The sequence below is a fragment of the Equus przewalskii genome, chromosome 7 (genome assembly GCF_037783145.1).
Source record: "Equus przewalskii isolate Varuska chromosome 7, EquPr2, whole genome shotgun sequence".
Lineage (NCBI taxonomy): Eukaryota > Metazoa > Chordata > Mammalia > Perissodactyla > Equidae > Equus > Equus przewalskii.
In genome coordinates, this window is record NC_091837.1 from 9790592 (window position 1) to 9816017 (window position 25426).

Below are 25426 nucleotides of genomic sequence, written 5' to 3' on the forward strand. Positions count from 1 at the left end.
AATTTCACCCGTGTTGCAGTCTTCCTGTTTGCTGAATTTCAGCTTTTGACCACACTGTTGTGTCTTGTTCTCTATGTTCAGGAACCCATCTCCTTTCCGCAGGGTGGGTGCTTTCTAAATATTTGTCAGATGAGCCTAATGAGCTTGAGGATAATGGTGACACAAACCTCTGTGAGTCAAGAATTTGTATAAAATCAATTTGATGTCAATTTGATAACACCTGGGTTGTCAAGGGGGGGGTGGTGAGGAAATAGGCACTCAGGTGCATTGCCTCTGGGAGTGTAAAGAGGTACAACCTGTGAGGCAGAATTACAAATGTACATGCCGTTTGACCAGCAAAATTCCACTTCTAGGAATTGAGCCTACTCAGTGTGAAGTGACAAATGTATAAACAAGATGGGAAACAGTGGTGAAGTCCAAATATTTTTTCATCAGTGGGGAACTGATTAAAAACATTATGGTTCCCCCGTGTGATGGAGTTCAGTGCAGTCGTTAAAAGGGAGTGAGCTCTTATCTGTTCTGATAGGGCATCTGTTCCAAGATAATGTGGAGGGAAGATGACGAAGAATGTGTGTAATATGCTTCCATCTGTAGTATTGTAAAGGGGAGAAAAATAGATCTTTATGTCAATATTTTCTTGCTTATGTATAGATGGTCAAGAAGAAGGCTGAAGACCATGGTAACGGTGATTCGTTTGAGAATTGGGAGCTAGATGGCTAGGGGACGGCGTGGAAGAGTTGAGGTCTGGTAGAGACGTGCACAGTAGGGGATGTCCTCTTCTCACTAAGTGTATTTGTTTTTTATTGCTGCGTGGCAGATCACCACAAATTTAATGGCCAAGTAATATAACCTAGTTAAAGAAATGGCAGCCATTTCTTTTGTCACCTTCGCCATAGTCTGTTGGTTAGAAGCAAGTCACAGTTTCCGCCTGTGCTCAGAGGAGGAGATTATACAAGGTTGTGACTCATTGTGGGCGTCATCTTAGGGTATGTCTGCCATGCCAATGGTCAGTTTTAAAACTTGCTCTTCAAGGATTCAAGTGACACTAGAATTGGGAGGTTGGTAACCGTGAATGGGCCGAGAAGTTGAGTTTTCCCTAGGGAGACCTTCTGAAGGTGTGGTACTCTCTCAGAGTGCAGACTGTGGCACCTTAACTCCTGTAGGTTTTAGTCTCAATTGCTTAATTCATTGATTTTGTTTTTAATGAACTCTGGTTTTTCTCAAATGAGCTAGTTTTTCTGAAAACTTCTTAAATGGTTGAATTTCTTTACTGCATATTACTTGCTTTAAAAGAAAGAAAAATAGTTGATTAGTGATTTTGAGAGGATAACTGGCAAAGTCTCCTCCCAAATCAGGAGGAATGTGAAATAGTTGGGAGTTCAAGAAACTGAGAAGTTGGAAGTGAAGTTTGAATCGTTTAACTCCACCTGGTGGGAGTTTTCTGTCACTGCAGGTGGATTTAATATAAACGGGGCCTTAAACATTTTAATTGAGTGTGACTGTTGATTACTTTTAGGGTTTAACTCTCCTGGGTTGCTGTTGTCAGACGGTTTGTCTCCCAGTCTTGTAGACTTGCAGTTTTTCGGCTGGCTTATGAACTGTGCTTCACCCTGCGTAGAAGGGATGTGATTAGACCCACAGGCTAACTGAATACTTGGGTGGATGCTTTGACGAAGGGTGGCACTGTCACAGTAACTCTAGGAACAAGGATTTATTGTGAAAATCTAGTTCTGTGACCCTGGGTCCCAGAGTAATTTGCTACGTAAGTCCTATATATTTAAATATTGGGTTATTCAAGTTTTTTGTGGATAGCTTATGGGAAGTTTGTAAAGGACTGTTACTGTAGCTGCTGTTCTCCGTAATTTTCTAGAAGATATATCATTGCCTAATGAAACAAGCTGAGCAGTCAGGGATTTCTGCTTAAATGTCGCCACCCAATTTCTTTTGGCCACCGTACAAAACAGATTTCCTGTTTCAGGGGAAAGAGGCATTGTAGCCAAGTGTTAAGGTGTTATGTCCTTTAAGGAGGGAGGCTCCTCCTGCTGGGCATTCCAGCAGGACACACCCTTTTGCCCCCACACCCTCCTATCCTCTCCCCATTTTAAATCTAACCCAACTATCACACCTGAAGAGCCTTCCTCGGTAAATTGGGTACCCCTTGGGGCCCTAGACTGTTCTGTACTCATCATCTCTGTGTTTCCAGGACCTGCAAGATGCTCTGTATTGAGGCTTACACGGAGTGAGCTTTTCAGTAAAGGTTTGGTGGGTCAAAGAGAATTTGTAGGTTTTTTTCCTCTGTTGTTTTTTAAAAAAGGAAAAGAAAAAAGGACAGTTTGGAGGAATTAAGTTTTTGTTGCTCAAAATAGTAAATGAACAAAATACTACTTGAGTTCCTTCATTACTAATCCTATATGGTGAAGTATATATGATGTGCCTTCAATTCTAAAAATTTTGTTGTTTCTGAATGATTAAATACCTTTCCGTCAGATTAGAAAGTGTTTTAGTTAGATCAAATTGTAATATGACTCAAGGTATCCAGCATAAAACATGAGAATATAAATTCTAAAGTTTTTTTAATTTCTAAAGTTGTCGTTGATAGATAACCACAATAAAAAGTTGAGAATTCTTTAAATGTCCTGATGAAATGCACATGCATATCTTCAACTCATTTCCAAAATATACACAAATGAGTCAGCTAACATCTGCTTCTGCTTTTTTTTAAGGTATAAATTTGAATCTGGCCCCTTTTAATCATCTCCAGCACTTTGTCTAAGTAGCTTTCCATGATTTGTATACAAAAGTCACTTCCCAGGAGAGGAAGACTCTTTAAAGTGTAAGCCGAAGTGTACACACGATTAACATCAGAGAGACCTTCGTTTTTGGAAGCAATTTGAAAGAAAATGAGCACGGTTTAAAAAACAGACAGAAATTGGAACCACATTTTTAGGTATTTATGTGTAACCAGAAAGAATTGTATCAGCCTTCCTCGGTAGTATCTGCTTCTTCTGTAGTACATGCTATGCGAATTTATTTCTATAATTTCCAAGGGGTTTTTTTTAGTAGATAAAATGCTTAACTCAAAATTTTAAGGCTCACAGGTCTAAAAATGATACAGCTTAACATCCATCCAGCTGTTTTTTAGATGTCAATAATAAGGAAATATTAGTAATATGAAAGCATTAAATTGTTTGGAAGATGTAGTTTAAAAATAGAGATCGATTCCATATTAAAATTCAGTAAGGTAAAGGGAATGAATTTTTTTCCCTCATGTTTCAGCATGTCAGAGTTTGTTAATTTGTGGGTGAGAGATTTTTTTCCAAATGAGGCATTTCAGACCCAAGAGTTGCCCAGTTTTGTAACAATGGTGGTGTTTCACTGAAGATGGTATTCCTAAAAGAGACACAAGTTAGAAACTTGTGTGCCGTATTGTTTCTGGGCCACAGAAAGGATGTGCACGGTGTGCTGTAATTGATAGGGTCCTTCATGGGGACTTCCCTGCAGAGCTTAGAGGAGCCCTTTTAAGGTATGTGATCTGGTAAGCTTGCGCTCTTAAGATAAAACTCAGATTTTGTCCATATCTCTTCCTTCTTTGTCTCCCTTTAACCCTTTCCATCCCGATTTTTACTGCATGCCTCTCGTCCTTACCTGCTGTCGATGCAAATAATACATAATTAATCCATAAACCAAAATTGGGGTGAGTTTGTTATGAGCCAGGTCTGAGGGCTGTAGTCGGGGGCCTTCCTTCCCAAAGGAAGGAAGGGCACCAAAGAGCTGGGGTGTGCAGAGTGGTTATATACTCTCTTGGAACAAAGAGCATACATCACCTAAGACAGGAATATCTCTTTTACTAGTGTCACAAGATGTTTAGCTGGCACAGCAAGTTGGTGGTCAGTGGTCACAAGGTGAGCACAGCAGGTTGGTTTCCAGGAAGAGATGCTTATCCTTAAAGAAATGCCGACATGGGGGCAAGTTACATCCCTATCTTGAGGGTGTCGTTCTTGTCTTTGGGACATAGTAAATGTTTAAAGCAGATGTACAATGCCTGCTCAACAGGCCACATCAGGCCCTTTTGGAAAAACAAGGTCAGGCCACATTAGTTTTACACCAAATGGCTTCCCCGTATAACCTAGTGTATCCTGTTGCTTTTCACTTTTTATCACTCCTCATGAGCATAATTGCCATGATATGTTTGTCCCAAGTCTCCGTCCTTTTTTCCAGTTCCTCCTCATTCGCAGGTGTCCCTCCTGGGGAGTGATGAGGAGGGGGTGTCTCACACTGTGGGCTCAGAGTGCTACAGCCTCCCTGTGGCCATGGTACCTGCCCCCAGGAGCCAGACTTCCCTTCCTGGGCTCTGGTCCTTGAGTCATTGCTGCTGCTGGACTCTAGACTGCTCTGTGCACCTCTTTCCAGCAGAACACTTCTGAGCAGCTTTTTCAGTTGTGAGCTCCTGTGAGCAAAGCAAAGCTGTGGCTCTACTCACTAGTCACAGTTCTTTCCTTGATGCCCCACAGGACATAGGCGCTCCGAAGTGAGGGGATAGGGCTGCTGAGAAAGCTTGTCCTTCCCCGCAGACCTGGGGTCACTTCTGCTCAGTCCAGCTCGCTTAGCCTCTCCCCTGCTTGTTTAGTGTTTGGACTAAACTTGCACCATGGCCCTGAGACAGGTGTGTACGTGTGAATTCCATTGTGGGCTGAATCTGTCCATTGGTCCTCTTCTCTGAATATTCCTTGGAAATTAAGAGGTACTTTTTAGGGCTGCTGAGACCTTCTAGGAGCATTGTGGCTGATTCCTGAACTTGCTTCTCAGAGCCTTAGCTAGGAGTCAGGCCAAACGCCCCCTTCCAATCAAGTAAGTCTGCCCATGGGCAGCTTGTTAGAACTGCAAATTCTGGGTGAGTGAGGGGGAATTGGGGGAAGGTGGTCCTAAGGTACAAACTCCCAGTTAGAAGATAAGTATTAGGAAAGTAATGTACGACATGACTACAGTTAACACTGCTGTTTGATATATAGGAAAGTAAAAAGGGAGTAAATCCTAACAGTTCTCATCAGAAGGAGAAAATTTTTTTTTATTGCAGTCATGTGTCGCTTACTGACAAGGATGTGTTCTGAGAAATGTGTAGTTAGGTGATTCTGTCAGTGTGCAAACACCATAGAGTGCACTTACACAAACCTGGATGGTATAGCCCACTACACACCTAGGCTATATAGTACTAATCTTACGGGACTGCCGTTGTACATGTGGTCTGTGTTAACATGCGGTCCATCGTTGACCGCAAAGTCATTATATGACGCATGACTGTCTCCTTATGGGATGATGGGTGTTAGCTGAACCTGTTGTGGTAATCATTTCACAATATATGTAAATCAAACCATCATGCTGTACACCTTAAATTTACACGGTGATGTATGTCTATCCTCAGTAAAACTTGGGGAAGAAAATGAAATGCAAATTCTTAGTCCCCTCCTCAGTCAGAATGTTCACGTTGGAGCTCTGGACTCTGTTTGGCTCTCCAGGTGATTCCTGCACGTGCTCATGCTCGGGAAGTGCTCCAGTGCACCAGCAATGGTGAAGACTGTAGGGTGAGCACCCTGCTTCTAGGATTTTGGAAGCAGAACCAATTTCATTTGGAGGCCATGGTCCAAAACGTTTACCCCAGCCGTTATTTTTACTGTTAATGAGTTTGGGCCCGCAGAAGTGCGGTAACTTCCCCTGAGCCACATAACTAGTGGAAGGGGAGCCAAGACTCAGAAGCAGGGCTGCTGCTTATTTTTGTCTTTCCAGAACATCTTCTCACTGTATGATGTTCCTTCCTTTGCAGTATGTTGATTGAGCTTTCTTAATTTATTTAAAACAAGCAAGCAACTGCCTTCTCTTCCAGCCATCTTCCCTAGTCCCTCAAAAATACCAGTTTTTATCAGTGGCCTTGGTCCACCTCCATCTATAACTCCTGAACTCTGGCATATTTTGAAATTTGCATACGTGCAATAGAGTAAGAGGATTGGGGACCCTAAGATGTTTTTTGGTGTATGTACTTATAGAAAACACTCCTACATGTTCTTATATGTTCATTTAGCAAGCATTTATTGGAACTTGCTGTTTGTTCTGCTTTGATATGGTAAAGATGGTATGGTAAAATAAAGGAATAATGTGTCTGTCTGAAGAGAGTGCAAGATTCTTAGTCAGTGAACACGTTAAAGTGTTTCTAAGTGGAGTTAATTTGTTCCAGCAGTTGCTTGTACAGTAGGGCAGCTCTGAGTGCCCCTCCACCAAAGGGTTTTTCCTCACAACTGATACAGACCAGTGCTGGGCTCCAGGCTGCAGCCAGTGTCGGGGTTCAAAGGCTGGCTAGAGCTGGCACGTTTGGAGTTTTGTACGTTTAATTGCATATCAGAAGACAGTAATGGGATTGTTGGGTTCATCTGTACTGCTCATCTAAGCCACTGGGAGAAGTCCCAGAATAATTTTCTAAAGGATTGTGATGTCAAAGAAAATAAAGATGGGGTTTTTCAAGTTTGTGCTTTTTGCTTGTTCTTTCTAGTGTTGACCAGTTTGTTCTTTGGTTATGATCGATTTGTTTGGTGAGTATGTTTTGGTAGGCAGAACAAAGTCTCATTTAGTTAAGAGCAGAAATAGGCTAAGCAGTACCAGATTTTCTGAAATTCCGGTTGCCCTTGGAAATGAACCTATCAGACTTGCCTTTTCCTGCATTTAGCCGTTTTCACTTTGAACGCACCATTCCATTATTTGAGTGTTGAACAATCCAGCACTTTTTAATTGTTTTAAACCATCAGTGTGTATTGTTTTAAAGTTACTGCTTTTTTTAAAGATCCTTTTTCTTAAATGTCAGCCTTGGAAAGTTGATGAAACTTGGTTTAGTTTATTTAGGCATGTAAGTTTTGGTCACACCTTAAGCAGTGCTTGTTTCTTGTGCTCTAGAAAGGATCCAGGCATATCTTTTCTTTTCATCAGACATTCTGTGAGACAGTGCCCAAATGTACATTTAAGTAGACAGTCTTGGCAACATATGTGTTACTGCACTGCCTTTAGAAAAAACTTCATAATTTTAAAGAAATGTAGGAATCAGAAAATAAGCTTTCTGAATCGTTAATTTTTTTTTTTAATTAAAAACATGAAATCTGGCTGGAAAAAGTTAAATGTTAGATCAGACCATGCGAAATTGTTAGTATTTGTCAGCTTTTGAGCTACAAAAGTGACATTTTTGGGGGTCAACCTAATAGAACTACCGAGTTTACTCTTGGTAGATAATAACCCTAAGTGGCCAGCACTGACCGTCGCTCCAGTTCGTCCTCTCTCCCAGCTTTCACAAAACTCCCATGTCTTAGATGTTCGTTTTGTTCCAGCTGTTGCCTCTTACTTCCTAAGAAGGGCTTTCTGCTTCTCAGAGCTGTGTGGTGGCTACCCAGTTCTCTAGCCCTAAAAAGAGCTTTTGTTTACTAGAAGTCTGTGGCTGAGATCCAGCCAGTCTGAGCAGAGCCCGCGGTTGCCAAACGCTCCTTCGCTGGTTCTCTTTGGCGTGAACAGACACTCGATCTGGTAGAGTACCTCTTCCTGTTGCCATTAACATGCACCTAGACATTCATTTCTGTCTGAAAAGTTTGTAACTTATCTCTGGTGTTTGTGCGAGCGCTCCGAAAGCTCTTCATTGAAGTGTGTGCATAGTAAAGAGGTGAGAGTTGTAACCCAGTCCCTAGCTGGTAACAGTGGCCTCCTTGAACTCAGAAAGAACCAGAACAAACCAAATACCACTGGAGATAGCAGTGATTTTGCTTTTGCTTAAGAAATTTCCTCTTGTGTCAAGTGCTCTTCTCATCTCACCTCTGTTATGCAGTGAAGCAAACTTGTCAAGATCTTTTTTGTGGTAAGTTATAGAGCTATTTTCCCTGTCCTCAAAGAAGATATAGATAAATGTTAGCATGGTCCTTATTGAAAAGAAATGTGAAAGTGTTTTCCACTTTATTCTCGTGCCTTACATGGTCAAGTGCTTTTGGAACTCTTGTAAGATTTGCGTCCAGTAGTGGATTTAGAGTGTCCCCCTGTGTTTGGAGGCATAGTTGGGTGGCAGTGCCCTCTTGTGGGAAAATAACGTACTGCTTATTTCATGCTTGCTTAAATCTTAGCAAGGATTTTAAAATTTCTCTTACAAATCTGCTTGTGCGAGCATATTTTTCACAAAGTACTTTTTCACTAGAACCCATTATTAACTTAGTGGCTATTTCTAACCTCTTCCATGTTTTGAAAGTAAAAACAGGGCGGGGGAGTTGTGGAGGGTGCGAAGTAGAATTGCTCTAGTTCTTGGGTGGGGAGAAATGCTCTGGTAAGAGTTAGAAAATGTTTTTTTGAGCAGCAAATGGCAGATGTTTTCAAAGAAATTAGCATAAACAGCTCCAAGTCGAGTTTTTTTAAAGTGTATTTCTTTTAAAGGCCCTTTTTCAGCGCTTTCAACTCTCAGGGATGGTTCTCTAGGCTGAGAGGGAGCAAAGCTCCGGTGAGGTACTTGCGTCTCATCAGCTGATAAAGAGTAGAGCACATCCCGATTTTGCAGTGAAGTGTCTGGTTGGCCTGGGTGTCGAGGAGCTGCCGCCAAGTCCCAGCTCTTCTGCTGAGCAGAGGCGGCCCTGGGCGAGGTGTTGCCTTTCCCACCCCCGGGGTGATGGGAGTGCCTTTGTTGCAGGTGGTGAGGGTTAACTGGGAGACTGCGTGTGCCTGCCACATAAATAAGTTCTCCAAAAATAGTAGCAAGAATGATGCTGCTTATCAGATTTTGCTCTTACTGTAAAAAAAAGAAATGATGTTTAATTTTTTTCTGCAGTTATTTCCTATTTATGCTAATGGGTTAAATGGGGTCCTGGGACTCAGGAGCGGCTGTGTCCGAAGGCCAGATCATGAACCAACATGGACATTGTACTGGAGAGGGCTCACCCTGTGGATTTTCAATAGGATGTTTCCCCTCGTTTTAGTTAAAGGAATTTGATGTGATATGTTCTGTGATCTCCTGTCATTTAAGAAAAATGCTTCTTGTGTTAAAACTTTCCTGTACATATTACTCATGTTTCAGGCATATGCAATTTAATTTTAATTTATATAATGCTTAACAAGCACCTTTGTGACTTGTTATATTGTGTAGGTGTGCGTGAAACGCAGCCTTACCCAAACCAGTAGCCCACCCACCCCTGAGGGGAGGCCAAGGAGTGCCCACAAGCCCTGGGCTGTGCAGGAACTCCCTCTCCCACCCCCAGGGGCTTGCTCCTCTCCGTCTCCTGCCCAGCCCATCTGGAGCAAAGTATTTGCTTCCCCTGCTTGGTTGTAGGATATGGAGTCTGTCACCTCAGGTTTTTGGTTGTAACTTTTTTCATAGCTGAAATTCTGATTTTCCCTTTCTCTATGAATTTGTAACTTTCCAAAGGCTTTGGGCATCTGCCTTCATAAACATGACAGTGTTGGTGGTCTCTGGCTGCGATTTGGATGAGATGAGAAAGAATGGAAGAGCAGTTAGCCTGTGCTTGAGCCCAGAAGTGCTCGAGGCCCCGGCCACCTTTTAGCATAGAGCTCTATTGACAGCCCCCGACCCGCTTCTCTCTCCGCTGTGCTCACCTCGACCCCAGGTCTGTGAGAGTAGAAAGATTACGAAAAAGTGTCCTGTTCGGGTGTGTAGGTTTGACTGCATTTCTTGGTTCTCAATGCAGTTGTTTAAAAATTCAGCTTTTAGGATTCGTTGGTGGAAAGCCAGTAAGGATTAATGAGAGGGCTGAATTAGAAAATATTTTTTAATGCAGTTTTGTTCCTCTGAGGTACATTCAGTAACAGAAACTAGGCCAACAAGTTATTGACAATTAGTGGTCCTTTGGGAATCTGCTTTAATGAATAGATAAGAATGATTTGTAATTAGCATAATAATTATATGCAAATGAATGCTTCTGAATTGCTCTAAAACACTTCTGAACTGTTTAAACAGCCCTCCTGAGGTCTTGTTACTCTATTAATTTGTGTAGCAAATCTTCTTTTCATAGATCACGCAAAGATAAACTTCAGTCCGGCCCCTGTCCGAATTATTCTGAATTCCAAGGTAGTAGGACCTGAATTAATGAGATTTACTTACACTATATTAATGGTACTCTGTGGGACCCTGAGAGGGTGAGGAGTCACTGGGGAGAGGTAATTAAAAATAGAAAAGAAAGCTGCTTGTTGGAAAAGAACTGTTGAAATGAGTTTCTTAAAGAAGTTAGTAAATGTTATTTCTCTTTACACCTCTGTTTCTTGCTATTGCAAAATTTAGTGCAAACATTTTTTTAATGGGCTTTCCCTTGGAGTCTGGCTTGAATTGTGTCGGCTCCAGTTAGTTACGCACTAGGGTCAGCGGTGGTGGATCTAGGGCCTGCCTGTGTTCCAAGTGCCACAGCACTGAAAAACACAGGGCGTGCTAATAACTGAGGTTTGTTATCTTCATAGTTAATTCAGCTTTCCCCCAACCTGGTCTTCACTTTTTAGGATGTGATTAGAGGAAATAAGCTTTGCTAAGTTGAGCAGCAGTACCTGTACATTTTAAACTTAGTGATTATCTTTGAGCTATTTGAATAGACACCTAATTAATCGTCTTAGGCTAAAGGAAAGGGTTTTGCAGCAGGCGGCAGGATCCTAATATTTCTCTCAAGTTTTTACGTTTACCCTGTAGAATTGTTTCTCTTTGGGGTGGGCGTGGGGAGTGGCTCTCTTCTAAGCAGGCGTCGAGGAGTTGCTAGTGCTTGTGGTTTGGGCTCTCTTTTCCCCGTGGACATTTAGCCTCACCTGTGGTAACCCACGCGTGGTTCTTTCAGCAGTTTCCTGATGTCTGGAGCTCATCTCGATTTTTCTACAAGCTGTCAGGAAACTCCTACCAGCCTGCCCGCCACCTCCTACTCACTTCCGCATTCAGGGTCATGAGTTAAATCTGGGCTCAAGGACATTTAGGTTGGCTCAGTGCAGATTTTGTACTTGCATTTTGGGGGACAGCTTCTATGCTAAAAGATTCATAAAACTAATACTCTTTGTTTTCAGAACGAATCTGGTTTCTGTTGAGAGTTTCTGTTGAGAGCTGTAGTGAGGGACAGATGTCCACCCAAGAGGCAGCACAACTTTCGTTTTCCGGTGACAGAAAACGGTTATTTAGAAGAATTTAATGAATGTATTCTGTGGCTCCTGCACGGAGACTCAGCAATCTGTTTATTTACCATATTATATTTTATTTGTTCTCCAAAGGCTGTCTTGACTTTCACTTGCCTCCTTTTTTACTTAAATAAGAGTTTTCAGTTAAATAGAGTTGTATTAATATTAATCTGAATCTACCTATGCTGATATCACTGTATTTTTCTGTTGTTCAGGCGCTAGTGTTGGTGGAGCGAGCAGTGTCTAGGGACATTACATCTAACTTGATAATGATGGGTTTACTAAGCCCTTATCCTGGCCAGGCCTCTGGGCATCATACAGATAATTAAAGTTTGATCATAAAAAATTTTAAACACAATATACCTTAGCAATAAGATTTTTCTACTTTTAACACTCATTTTAAAAATACGTTTCCTTGGCGTAGTGAATTTGCTTTCTTTTTTTCCCAAGGATTGCAGAAAGTGCATAGCAAATTCAGCCTTCAGAATACCCAGGAGCTGAAGACTCAAGTAGGCTACAGCTGTCTTCACCCACAGTATTCTAAAAGAACTAATGAGATGAGAAGTCTGCAGCTGGTGGCAAGCACAATAAACCATGAGCCAAGGGCTTCTCTTCATCAGAGCCTCCCCTTTCCCCATGGGATCCCAGAGGAGACAGAATACTAACAAAGCCAGCAGGCTGTCTCATTCCACGCTATTGCTCATTTGCAGCTATAATTGGTAGCTGAGGTTGCATTCTGTACGCTGAAACTGTCATACGTGAAGGAGTATATTTGTTCATTGTGATACGGGTATAAATCGGCCAGTTTTCAAATACAGAAAGACCAGAGTAGAGACCCAAAAATAAAATTGTAGCGGAGAAGATACTGTTCAAAAAATTAAATGTTTGTTATAGAGATACAAAACTGAGGTGGTTAAAACTACGCCTCCTTCCTGCTTTTTAGTATCTTGCTACTTAATTCAACTGATTAAACATTTACGTATTCAAACCAACATTAAAAAGCACAGAAATTCCTAGGTTTTGACAAGATGCGTTATCCTCATCTGTCAAGGTTAAGGTGCTATTGTTAATAATTGGGTTTTGTTAAGTTTTTAGTGTATCTTTAATGTTTGCTACTTTGTATTTAAGAGAAAAAAGTAGGGAGGGGAAACAGCTTTGGAGATACGCGTGTATATACGTATGTATAATAATTTATATGCACACATGCATTATAGGAAAATCCATTTGGTATCTCTGATGCTGCTGCTGCTTGGTTTTTTTGAAATGTGTTTTGTTTATCTGACATTTGTGGACTCCCTTCTGCCATCCTCCTGTGTGGTGGTCTAGAATGAGCCCAGGACAGAGGCTAAGAGCTTGTGTTAAGGTCCTGGGTAGGTGAGCCACACCACCTCCTTGGCGGACTGTGGTTTCCTCATGTGCAAAACAAGGTGGCTTGAGTGGTCTTCAAGGTTCGTTTCCCTCTATAATTCTGTGAATCCGTAGTTCAGGAAGTTTCTCCGTGAACAACCAGCACTAATACCAAGGGCTCAGAAACATATTTTCCGAGACAGTGTAGCAGTTAGGTCCAGAGTGGAGAAGTTTTCAAGTGTTATTCCATATTCTTCAGTTAATTAATCTGTGTCACACAGGCATTGAAACCCCTGAAGTTGTCGCCGTGGTGTGGAGCCAGGGTCAGGAAGGAGGAGCGTTATCAGAGAAGTCCGTCTCATCCTTACGCTCACATTGTCACCTTCGCTGGTGCCACAGTCATGCTCAGGCCCATCTCTTGGGGCAAGCCACTCCCTAATTAATTTACTCCTGCACGAGAATAATTTATGTTGGCCACAATTTAGACCAAGCTCGCTTAGTTAATTCTTAAATTAGTTGTTTCTTGGTTTATGTACTACCCTTACTGTATACCATCAGTGTTTTTTTCCTTTAGTGTTACTGATATTTGTGTACACTCTGTTTTGTGGCTTTTCTTTTTCTCTCTCTCTCGGAGCGGGCAAGTTTAGAATCCACAGAAGCAGTTCTCCAGTCTCCATTTCATCAATTTTAAGATCTCTCCCCACTGATTTTCCCTTCATTTTTTTAATATAGTCAGAATCAGGATTTGTCTTCCAGTTATGGCATATTTTAGTGGCTGTCTTCCTTAATGGTACATAAAATAATGGAGCATCCTCTGATGACCTTTTAGATTCAAGAAATGTGATATTTACTGTTTGACTCATGCCAGGCTCCATGATATCTCAAGATCTTGTAAAAATTTTAAAAAACCAAAAACTTCAGCATCACGCCCACAGTGAGGTCACTCTCCAGTTAGGAAAAAAGGGGGAAAAAGTGTTTCTCCCTCAAATGGGATGAGCTATTAAACACTGGCCAGGCCTCTGGGCATTATTCAAATAATTAAGATTTAATCGTAAAAAATTTTAACACTATGCACCTTAGCAATAAGATTTTTTTTACTTTGAAAGATGATTTTTAAAATTTTTTAAGAAATACCTTCCCTTGGCTGGTGTTGGTTGGTTTCGATTCTGGCTGTAATTCTGCTCTCCATTCTCTGTTGGCAGTTCACGTGTAGTCCCTGGGGTTCAGTTAGCTTTTCTTTGCCTTTTTTTCTGTCTCCAGCTAGACTGCGACTTTCTAAGAGCCAGAACCAAGTGTTGGTTCTCCTTACGTCCTCAGGCCCATGGGACATACCTCTTAGCGTCCTTTGCACTGTTCCACGTGGTGGCTGTTCAATAAATAGACCTGATTGAGGATGCTGAGGTCAAAAGTGATACTTGATGTGATGTTAAATATTTTCACTTTCGGAGAATTAGGTGTGTCTCGGGGTTTTAGTTCCAAGCCTGTGACCTAGGAAAAAATGCGTTATGGAGTTAGGTGATTATGTCTGTTAGCAGGATAGCCGATTTCTTACTGTAAATCCAGGTCTTGAGACCACCTGTGCAGTTGATGGTTTCCTCAGTAGTGAGGTTGTTAATTTTTACGGTGCGGTTCTAAGTTGGAATTTGAGAATTCGTGTCAGCTGACAGTGCTCGAATTCTGCTGCCTGGTTGTCCGGCTCCTTGCAGTCGGCTCATCTCCGGCTGTCTCTCGTGGGTTGTGCCGACGGACCTAATGCCTGTGGCCACGCCGCTTTGCGTATTTAGAGCAGGGAGGGCCTGTGTGGCCAGCTAAGTTTGCTTGTATAATTGAACCCCTTGTTGGGCGTTTTTAGAGCTTTTTAGAAGACAGTAGGCTTTGAGTTCAGGGTCACATATTTACCCACTTAGCTTTCTTTAAAGTTTTGTTTTCTCCCTGAGCCTCACATAATTTATTGATACTTTCTCTTTCGGAATTATTAACGTGTCATGTGTGTTTACTGAGGAACTGTTGAGTCTTGATTGACTGCTTCTCAGCCTGTTTTGCTTTGTGAAAGTTTGTGTTATGCTTTGCAGTATGTTCAGTGCTTGCATTGCCCTTATCTCCAGAACAATAATTTTTCATACTTGACTTGTCTGGGCGTTTTTCCCAAAATAGGTGGTCCCTCCATGAATGCGATGAAGGACCCCAGTTCAGAGATTCTACACAGGAAGGAGGGGCCCTCCCTTTGTCGTATTTTTGACTGACCTCTGTTCATTGTTACTGTTACAACTCATTTCTTTTTTTAAATCTGGACTTTAGCTCTTAAAAAGTAACTTTTTATTTTTATCTGTAGATTGTGCGCAGTGACAAAAGAACTTCTTAAAGCAGATAGGATTAAAAAGGTTTACTCCTTTCATTTCCTTCATTCTATCAGGAAGAGGAAATTAAGGGAAACAGAATTTACACACACTAGAACCGTGCCTAAAACCTGAACTTCAGGACTGTTCCCTGTGGCTTGATACAACTGAGGTCGTCCTTTCAGAAACCCCTCCCTTGTTTCTTTTGACAGTGAGGGGCTGACATGAGTACAGTCTCTCTTCCATGAGGAAGCTAAGGTCTGTGTACCCCATGGCTCTCTGTGGACCGGGGTGTGGAGAAGCTGGCCTCCTATGGAGGTGTCGCCCACAGACCAGCCGCCCAAGAGATCGGGGGTGCCCCGGGGTCAGTGCTTCTGCTCCGTGTTCCTAGTCACAGTAGTTGCTCTCTAGCGGTTCTTAGACTCCTTTGTCATCATCTGTGGGTATTGTCAAAACCTAGATGGGTATGCTTTATTTCTTGAATGTGATTCTGCATTTATCAGAATGCTGAAACTGTTGGAAAATGTCGGAACATTTGTTCTTGGACATAGCTATCCAGTAAACAGTGATGCTGGACTGCTAGTCAAGACTTCTGTTACTCTTTATCGTATAGTTGTTTTGCCTCAAGGTGGAAGTTTACAGCAGAGAGAACCAAACTGAAAATTGAGTGTCGTATAGAAGCATTTTCCTACTTTTATGCAAAAGCACAGTAAGCCTAGTCGGTTTCTGTCCTGTGTTTTAGTAGCTGCAAAGAGCTGTTCTGGCAAGGTTGAAGAATTTCCTCTGGTTTTCTTCTCTGCTCTGACTTTGTTTTGCTTTGCAGGACTACAAAGCTGATGAAGACCCAGCGTTATTCCAGTCAGTCAAGACCAAGAGAGGCCCTTTGGGACCCAACTGGAAGGTACTGGATGCTGACCTTTCTGACAGGCAGAGTCTTGGCAACAGAACACTTGACAGGTCCTGAGTCTGGAAGAGCTGGTGACGTTTAAGTGAAAAAATAGAAATGGCACAAAAATAGTTTTATTTGCGCTAAGGACTTACGGCCAGTTGCAGTTGGCCAGCAAGTCTGCTGCATTAACAAACAGAACCTAGCCAGACTGTCACTCTCAGCATAATGCTACTCTGATAACCCTTAAAAGAGACGAGTGATTTAGTCTGTGGGGATTGTAATGTTCTCTTTGGAGACTCGAAGCAGTACAAAAATCCATATTAAATGAAAGTTTACAGTTTAAATTTAGGCTTAGTAAAAACTGAACAAGTTTTCCTCACCCATGCTCATGATCCTGGCCTTTTAAAATGGTTATATTTTGGAAAGCAGGACACCAGAAAACAATTTTGATGGCAAGTAGTTGTTTTCTAATAAAGAACACATCTTTACTTTCTTCATGGAAGTAAGAAAAGCAATGTTAAGGTAATAATTTAAACTGCTGTAAACATATAATGCATTTTTTTTTTTTTAAGATTTTTTTTTTATTTTTCTCCTTTTTCTCCCCAAAGCCCCCCGGTACACAGTTGTATATTTCGTTGTGGGTCCTTCTAGTTGTGGCATGTGGGACGCTGCCTCAACGTGGTCTGATGAGCAGTGCCATGTCCGTGCCCAGGATTCAAACCAACGAAACACTGGGCCGCCTGCAGCGGAGCGCGCGAACTTAACCACTCGGCCACGGGGCCAGCCCCAAACATATAATGCATTTTAAAGACAACTGCTAAACTAAATGACAACCCTTAAAGAAGGCTTAATGTGTTGATAGCAAGTTATTACAGCTAATTTGACAGGAGAAGGGGAGCATAAAAACCTAAATATGCCCAGAGCGGATTTCCCACCCACAGGAGTTTACTTGGTAACCAGTCTGTTTATGCTGAAGCCAGACAGGTCATCAATAAGTGGTATCTGGGTGCTAGTTGTTGCTTGTAGACAGAGGATTTCTCTCTCAGCCCCACATGTCATCCACTGAGTGGTTCTCCCTGGGTGTCAGACTGTTCTGTGACTGTCTTGCACATCAGTTAAAATGAAGAATGAGTGACTTTCTTCTGTAAGAAATGATTCATAATTACCTTATTTTCACGTTTGTTCTCTGGGTAGAGTTCAGTTCACCATTCTCCCAGTTTAATGGCCATGACTGGAGCTTTTTTAACTTAATACCCAGAAAGTGATATATGTCACTTATAAATTAGGGAACAAATTCAATATGCATGATCTAAGTTTACTCTCAGAGATTAAAAAAACTTTGCCCACCCTTTTCCAGCTTTATGGCTCTGGCCTTGGGCACTCGCCCTGAGTCAGAGAAGGCTTTCTCCTTTGAGATTTAATGCTGGCCTTCTAGAGGAGAGCACCGTGCAGGGCAGCGGACAGGCCGCTCCTGCTCAGTGGCCATGTCTTCCAGACGGCCGTCTTGCTCCAATAAGTACTGACTCTCTGGCTGATGGTAGTCTTACGGGGAAAAGAGAGGCGCGAGGTTGAGACTTGGAGGGGAATTAAATATTTCATTTTCTTCAGATTATCGATTTTTCAAATATAAACTTGAACAGGCAATGGGTGGTGGGCTATTTGTTATGCTTGGGCTCAAATCCTTTCTGTAGGAACTCCTAACTCAGTTTTTAACAGGCAGCAAAAATAGTTTGATGCTGACTTCTACCTGATTTCCAAGCTTTTGGGAACTTGGAATATGATTTTTATTCCTTTTTTATTTATGACCTTTACCTTTTTCATTAACGTTGCTTTGTCTTTTATTGTCAGTGATTATTTAAAATTCTAGAATAGGTTTAGTTTTTAGTGATAATGTAAATTTTGCATTTTTTCAGGCTGCAGTATAACAGTCTTTTCCCCCATTTTGTGTTTGTGTGTGTTGAACAGTAGCTTCTTATTTCCCTGCGAGAATGCTGGCTGGTAGTGATAACTTCTACCCATTTCTTATTGGTTGTTAACTCAGCCAAATGATGGTGAATGCAGCTCCTCTTATAAATCTAGTCACTGCCTAAATGAATTTGAATAAATTCTCAGAAATAACTAAAGTTATCAAGAATAACTAATTAAATAAGTAATAAAACCAGCCATTTATTAATCATAAATAACTAATTAAGCCAGTAATTAAAATCTACTGACTACTGTGAAGGAAAATAAAGAGTGAGAAGGACGACCAGCTGATAGAACAGCAGACAGATAGGAGCCTGTGGACTGACTTGAGCTTACAGCACCTCCCCATCTGCTGTGACGTCAGCCCCGTTTGTCGGTAACTGGAGTCGTCGTGGCCCTGAAGGGAGCAGTGGGCACGGGTGGTAGTTGGAGCTTTCTGCACTTCTGAAATACGAGAGTAGGGAAGAAGGACATGGTGATTCGGGCAGAAAGGAAGAAGGAATCTTGTTCTGGACCCTCTGACCCGGGATGGCATGGAGGGAAGCCGCTCCGCAGGCCTTCCACGCCCTTGCAGAAACTCACCTTGCCAGAACAAGTTCCACGTGCACTCAAGGCCGAGTGCGGACCCGGTGATCTCTGTGACACTGCTTCCTTATCCCACGGTGGTGGTCTCCTTCTGAGTAACATTGCCGTATTTGCTGCTTTTCTGCACCACACTGGGTAGGGGAAGAAACCTTTTCTTTGGTGACAGACACTACGCAAGGTCGTATTTAATGTTCACAACCTTTCTGTGGGGTAAGTATGACTGCTTTGTTTTATAGATGAGAAACGTGGATAATAGTTGTAGGAGAAACAGCAGAATGTCTGCCATTTCTGTAGCGCCTGATTTGGTGCTGGTCACAGGGAGACGTGTAAGGTGTGGAGATGTAGCAGGTTCTGACTCCTAATCCGGTGACTTGCAGATCACCAGTCTGTACCTTTTATGCCCCATTGCATCGTGGCAGTTGTGTGGCTCTCTGTATTCATGGTATTTGCCAGAAGGTGATAATTCTTGTTAATACCAGGTGCACATTTCCAGTGGTCAGGGAACCTGTAGGTGACAGTGGCGCTAAGGGAGATCCATTAAATACCCATCATGAATCTGTCACAAATCGTGACTTAAATGACTTAACCCTAACTCTGAGCCTTGGTTTCCACGTCTCTAAAATGGGAATAACATTAGTAACCTCAGAAGGCTGTTCTAAGAGCTAAATGAAGTAATGAGTTTTGTTCCCAGCACAAGAAGTGGTCGTTCTTATCATTCTTGTCATGCCTTTGTCTTCGACAGTAAAAGACCTTCATTGTCTCTTAGGGTTGATGAGATCTATAAATATGCTACCTTATGTATGACACAGTTCTTCCTTTTCTCTGTCTAGTATCCAGGGGTTCCACTGGTTCTAGTATCTGGGGATCGTCAAACACATCTTCCTTCACTTGTCCTTACCCCTTGTGGGTATGTGTGTTTAATGAGTGCTTGGCTTCGGTCAGCCATAAAGCAGAGGCCACACAGTTTAGAGAGCCTTCGCTAACGGGATCATTGGGCTGCTAGGGAGTAGATTTCCATATTTTCCACATTCTTTAGAAAAGAAAACTTTTTTTTTGGCCTATGGTATGGTACATACGTCTTATTTATTTTTTATTTTTATTTTTTTGGTGAGGAAGATTGGCCCTGAGCTAACATCTGTGCCAGTCTCTCTCTATTTTATATGTGGGATGCTGCCACAGCATGGCTTGATGAGTGGTGTGTAGGTCTGTGCCCAGGATCTGAACCTGTGAACCCTGGGCTGCTAAAGTGGAGCACTTGAACTTAACCACTACGTCACTGGGCTGGCCCCCATACCTTTTATTTTTTGAAAACCACACACCCAGAGATTCAGGCCTTAGTTTAGTGGTGTATTGATTTTCCACCTGAAAAACTTTTTTAAAGCTGAGCACATGAATTATGTTTTGCACTTTAGGTTTCAACACTTGATTAAGGGACTCTGTGCATAGTGACAGGAGAGTGATTTATAACCTGATAAAGATTTTTGCTTCAGGGCAGAATTTTGCGTTTCTCATGGATGTAAATGTCTCACTTCTCTGTAGCACCACACATGCGTGTGTACATGTTTCAGTTCGTTTTGTGTGTTGGGGGCTTTGTGTGTGGTGCGCCGTTGGGAAGACTCCCTATTCCGATGCCTCCTCAGAAACAGTTTACATGTGGATTCATTTCGCTTTCCAGTTTGCCGCCTCTGATCTGGCGAGGAATTGTCGTTTCGACAAGTTGAACACCACCTTTGAAGATTATGGTGTCATTTTTATCGTATGGCAAGGCGTCACTGCTTTCTTCATTTAATCCATACACCTCAGGAAGACTTAAACTTTTGTGTTTACATATATACGATAATGAATAATTAGGCTTGTAAAGGTCTTTGTAAGAGGCTTCGCTGAAACGCCTGGCCCTTACAGTGCTTGACATGTCTGAACACTGAGATACAAGGGGATCAGGTCAGATAAAGAGGTTGATCCAGAAATTGTGGTGGCTTTTCTCTTATCTTTATTTATCTGTATGCTCTTTCTGATCCTAACGCACGTCCTGTTTGTCTTCCGTGTTAGTTAACTGCAGTCTGAGTGAAAGCTCTGGCAGTCGGAGCTTGGCCTTTCAGAACAGTTTGTCACACCAGTTCCTGGCTCAGTCGTGCTGTGGATGTGTTTTAGAATTACCGCGGAGGCCATTCTGGGTCCTCCAGCCAGTGGAAGGCAGCCATCTTTGGGGATCATAGGGATGTGAATTTGTTTCCTTTTGTGCTACCGAGACTCCCTTTTCTTCCCACCTCATGCCTGTGAAAAGGTGGTGGCCTTGGTTGTCAGTGCCCTAAAGTAAGGACACCACAAGGTTCTGTCGGCCAGGCATGGGAAGGGTAGACAGGCGGTGAGGGAGGATTTGAAGCCCAGCTCTGGAAATCCGGGAGAGAGGCTGGCAGGAAAGCAGCCCAGAGTCCTCGAGAGGCGAGTGAGCAGCACTGCCTTTTACCGTAGGCACCGCAGGAGAAGACGGAGGGCGCTGCTGTGCCTTCCTCCACACAGGCCGAGGCCGAGACCGGGAAGGAGGCGGGGGCGCTCTCACCTTTGAAACCCCACAGTAGGGGGCATGAGAAGGTGACTCATTAATTTCTGGTTAGACCACATTGTGGGTTATATATTATGTATAAAGCAGACCTTAAAACCTGGCTGATTGTTTTGAGTACTTGGTTTGGCAACTAGGTTTTTAATTTAGTATAAAAAATAGTATTTTACACTTAGTATGCATTAATTATGCAGCTCCTACAGAGGACACCAAAGAAGCTATTCCCTGTCTTCCGGAAGCCAAGTGCCCCAGCAGCAATACGTGGTTCGTTTTAGCCTTGTCTTGGGTGCTGAATGCCTCTGTCCTCAGGCGGAGCTGAAGGCCTCAGGCAGGGACAGGCCTGGGTCTTCCTCAGGGTCGAGGAGCCACTTGACAGGCTGGGCCTCTTGCAGAGGGTCTTACTGGCACTGTCACGGACTTAATGTTTCTCCACGAGTTGCACTTGAGGGTGAACTGGTGGTTTCACTTGTACATAGTGTCACTCCTGCAGTAATCGGACACAAGCATGGAGCGCATGTCATAGAGCTGATCAGTAAAATGGGTGTGAGTTACAAAAATACTAAGTTTGGAGACATGGAAAATGTGACCGACTGTCCTCTCACGGGCAGCAAGCTTTACCGTCTTAATTTCATTTTGCCTATTTTTGTGAGATTAGTGTCACCTACAGTTAGTTTCCTCTTTCCTGAACTTCATCCCACGTTTACTTCTTCCATTTAACATTTCACATTTGCCCAACCAGATAGAGCTCTCCAGCCTCTGAGCTCTGCTGAAGGCTTTTGTTGATGACCTTCTCGTGGCACTTGGGGTGCCTCGTGTCAGGGTGGTGGCTTTTGTGTTCACTCTGTCTTATTCAAACCCTCCCTCCCTGTCCCCCTTTACTCACTGAACTTTCAGCTGTAGGTTGTGTCTGACTTACCCTGATAGGTGGCAGTGCCTAGAACAGAGGCTTGGCCATAGTAGATACTTAGTTAAGTTTTTGATAAATTCAAGTTAACTATCTTAAACCAAATACAAATCAAGCAAATGTTAGACTTGCCATGTACTTAGAGAGAATGTAATGTCCAGTGTAGGTCTGTCCAAATGGCTACCAGAATCTCAACAAAATTGAAGGCACGAGGAGCGTGCTTTGGGAAATTGGGTTTTGCTTGAAATTTCAGCACACGTACTTCACATGTCTTCTGTGATCTTGTGTTGATATTTACTGAAGCATGCACTGGCAGCAGCCCCGGCAGTGCATTTATTTTTAACTTTCTTAGTAAAATCTGTATTGGAAACTTACGTTACAAAGTCAACAGCTGAAATTGAGCGTTCAGATTGCCTAACATTGAAAAATTAAAATACAAAGAGAGTGTGATCCTTAAAGAAGCGGCTTTGTCCTTGCAAGGTGTTAACTCTGGTTAAGTGTAGCATATGACCTGTTCCATCTTCATCCCAACACATTTTAAATAGGAAAGACTGTGGAGTTGACACGTAGCATGAGACTGTGAGAGGACTACAGTTTTAAAAAATGAATTTCGAGGATGCCTTTGGGGTTTTTTTTTTTAATTCTCTTACATTTGTATATATTTGTTTGTCACAGATACAAGAAACTAGTTCTTGTGGATAACATGGGCTGATTGCTCACCATTCCAGTTAAACACACTGCGTTTTGTTTACTTATGTTGTGTGGCTCCAGTATACATTACTCCCCCTTAGGCCTCATCCACATACCTCAGGGTAACTTAATATGTGTCGTTAAATTAAAAACATGATTTGAGTTTAGGGGTTTCATTTATAGTTAGAAACATGAAATGTAAGGAATTCAGTGAATACACAAACTATTTAAATACAATTTTGGAAACATTTCACAACCAGCTAGTGCTTGCTCTCTTACAGATGAAACTTAAATGATGTAGGAGGAGTCGTAATTTGGTGTTCTTCTGTTAGCCCATGACTTTCATTTTATAGAATTTCTGGTGGTTCTTGTCTTTTGGTAACCAGCCGTTCTTTACCTGTTATATGTAGTTGTTCTTTTATGTTTTTATGCTTTAATCTACATAAAAGTTGTATTTATCAGCAAAATAATTTTATTTACTCCTAGATTAGGAGAGCAATAATCCTGTTTTGTTTTAGTTGAGGAAGTGTTAGGTTTGTGCTGGATTGGAATTATGTATGAATGATCTAAATTCAGATTTTGCTTTACATGCTTTGGGTTTATTTTTTCAACTGATGAAGAATCAGAAAACGTTTCTGTTGTTTAAGGCCAAGGAGGAGACTTTGCCCTGCCCCAGTGGTGAACTCCCGAGGCCTGGGCAGGCGAGTTGGCACTCCTTTGGCTTCTGTGGATCCTAGAGCATTACTCTGAATGTAGGGTCTCAAATATTTGTCCCATTGAGGTTTTCACATTTTAACAGTTACACGTTTTTTCTCAGAAACATTTCTGATAACTGTGAAGAGTTAATTGTATTTTACTCTGCATGTAAACCTCATTTTTGCTTTACAACTTTAAGATTAGGAAAAATTTAATATGGACTGGACTAAAGTTATATGTTAAAGACCTTAATTCAACTTTTAGCTTGATTTTGTTTAGCTGTGATTTATTAAACATCAGAAAGAAAAGAGGGAGGAAAACATTGTTTATAGTCAAAGAAGAATGGGGATTTGAACTAGTACCCAGATAATTTAGGGCAAAGTAAATCTTTGTCCTAAAATACTCAGCGGTGGGCAAAAACTTTTTTAGAGTCTGGTTTTTAAACATACTAGGGTTTTTTCTGATTATAAAGTGATATTTGTTAAATTTTGAAAATGAAGAATTGTACACAGAAGAAAATAAAAATGAATTTTAGTCTCACCATTTAATTACTGCTATTTGTTATATTTCCTGATTCATTAGTTTATTTTGTTGCAAGTGTTTATACAATATGTAGACACCTATTTATATTCATATTATGCTTTTTTCCCCACATGGTTAACTATTCTTTAGAAAGATGGTTTTTAATGGCTGTGTTAGTACCCATTGTTTGGAAGGCCTGTGAGGTGTTGCACCGCTCTCCCTCAGTGGGCGTTGTGTTGTTTAAGAAGTCTTGGTTTTGGCCATTATAAACAATCTACAGTGTTGTCACTTTCTCACCTGATGAACTGGGAGCCGTTTCTGAAAGTGGAATTAGCAGGTAAAGGGTGTGTGTGTGCGTAGGATGTGATCAGCTCTAAGACTGTGTAATTACGTAGTGTCAGATTTCACCCTAGAAAGATGGTGCCAAGAGGATTCTTTTTGCTCGTACTCACTGCATCTAGGCAATGTCACTATTTTCTCTTTCATCATTAATTATGGAGATTTTTTAAGCCATGTTCTTAATTTAAGCATTAGTTTTAAGACCATAGTTCAAATTAAGAGATGAATTGCATAAGTCATTTTTAGAATTGGATGAAACCTCAAATATCACATGGATACTCATAATAATGATTGAAGAAAACACAGAGCTGCCATGTTCTCAGCTTTCTCTTGGGGACACGTGAGATGGTGTTTCTGTAAGTCACCTGCGCCTCCCACTGAGGTATTGATGCTGTGGAGAGTTAGGCCAAGAAATAAAGGCATCAGGCTGTTTGTTTACTTGTTTGTTTTTTAATTGCTTTACATATTCTTCCCTAAACTTTTTTTTAAAAAATAATTACTTGTAAGTTGGATGGAAAACAAAAAGCAGATTGAGACTAAATATGTATTTTAGATCTGGGGAAGATGGCTTAGAGAACTGGTTCTTTTTCGTCCTATCACTTACAGTTTTTAAACTAAATTTCGTAGACTAGTGTTACTTGATAATTTCGCAGTATTACCGTAATTGATTTGAGCAGCCTGCCAGAGTCACTAGAGAGAATGTGAGAAACAAACTTAGGTAATTGTTGAAGTCACGTGTGTGCTCTGTTTTTGGAGCCCACATTTGGTATAGGCATATTTGTATTAAATTTAGCCTACTCTTTAAGTGGAACCATGTTTCATCCTGCTGTTTTTATAAAATGATCGGAGAATTCTGAAGAGTTGGTGTGCTAGTAGAAACACCCAAGGTTTTCTTTTAGCACAAGGTGTCCAGTGATTGGGAGTTTCAGAATAAAGCTATCAGCAGCCTGTAACTAATAGGACCTCGGAGTGTCCACATGGAAGGTGTCTTAGGGTTTGTCAGTGGTGCAGCTGAGGCTCTCAGCCATGGAGGGCATTGGGCACGCGGGGCTGTGCAGGGGGGTGTTTGGTTAAGCCCAGGCATATTACGGAAAAAAGTGCAAAATTATATGGAGTTTTAAGACAGGCCGTTGGGTGTCAGGGCCATGTGCTGACCACCTGCAGCCCTGGGGCAGCCCTGGCACTCGAGGAGCTGAGCTCACTCACCGCTGCTTTTAGTGTCACATCCGTGGGCGCTGAAAAGCTCCAGAGAGCCCAGCCTTTCCTTTACTGCTGGAGAAGCAAGGCCTGAGAGGGTAAGGATCCTGCCCACCTCACAGAGGAAGGGAGCTGCAATCCGAGTCCCCTTCCTCTAGTCTAGTGCTCCTTGCTGGGCAGGTGATGGCACACTTTCAAGTACTCTATTCTGCCTGTGCCCAGACTCTCATAGAAAG

General features: G+C 42.0%; 1 protein-coding gene across 2 annotated transcripts in view; it reads left to right on the forward strand.

Moving 5' to 3' along the window:
• The window catches only part of PITPNB (phosphatidylinositol transfer protein beta), a 62925-nt gene that overhangs the window by 26780 nt on the left and 10719 nt on the right, over nucleotides 1-25426 (forward strand). For both annotated transcript variants that reach the window (XM_070628695.1, XM_070628696.1), the window contains exon 7: nucleotides 15667-15744. In XM_070628695.1, the coding sequence (XP_070484796.1) occupies nucleotides 15667-15744 (78 nt within the window). The remainder of the gene's footprint in view (nucleotides 1-15666; nucleotides 15745-25426) is intronic.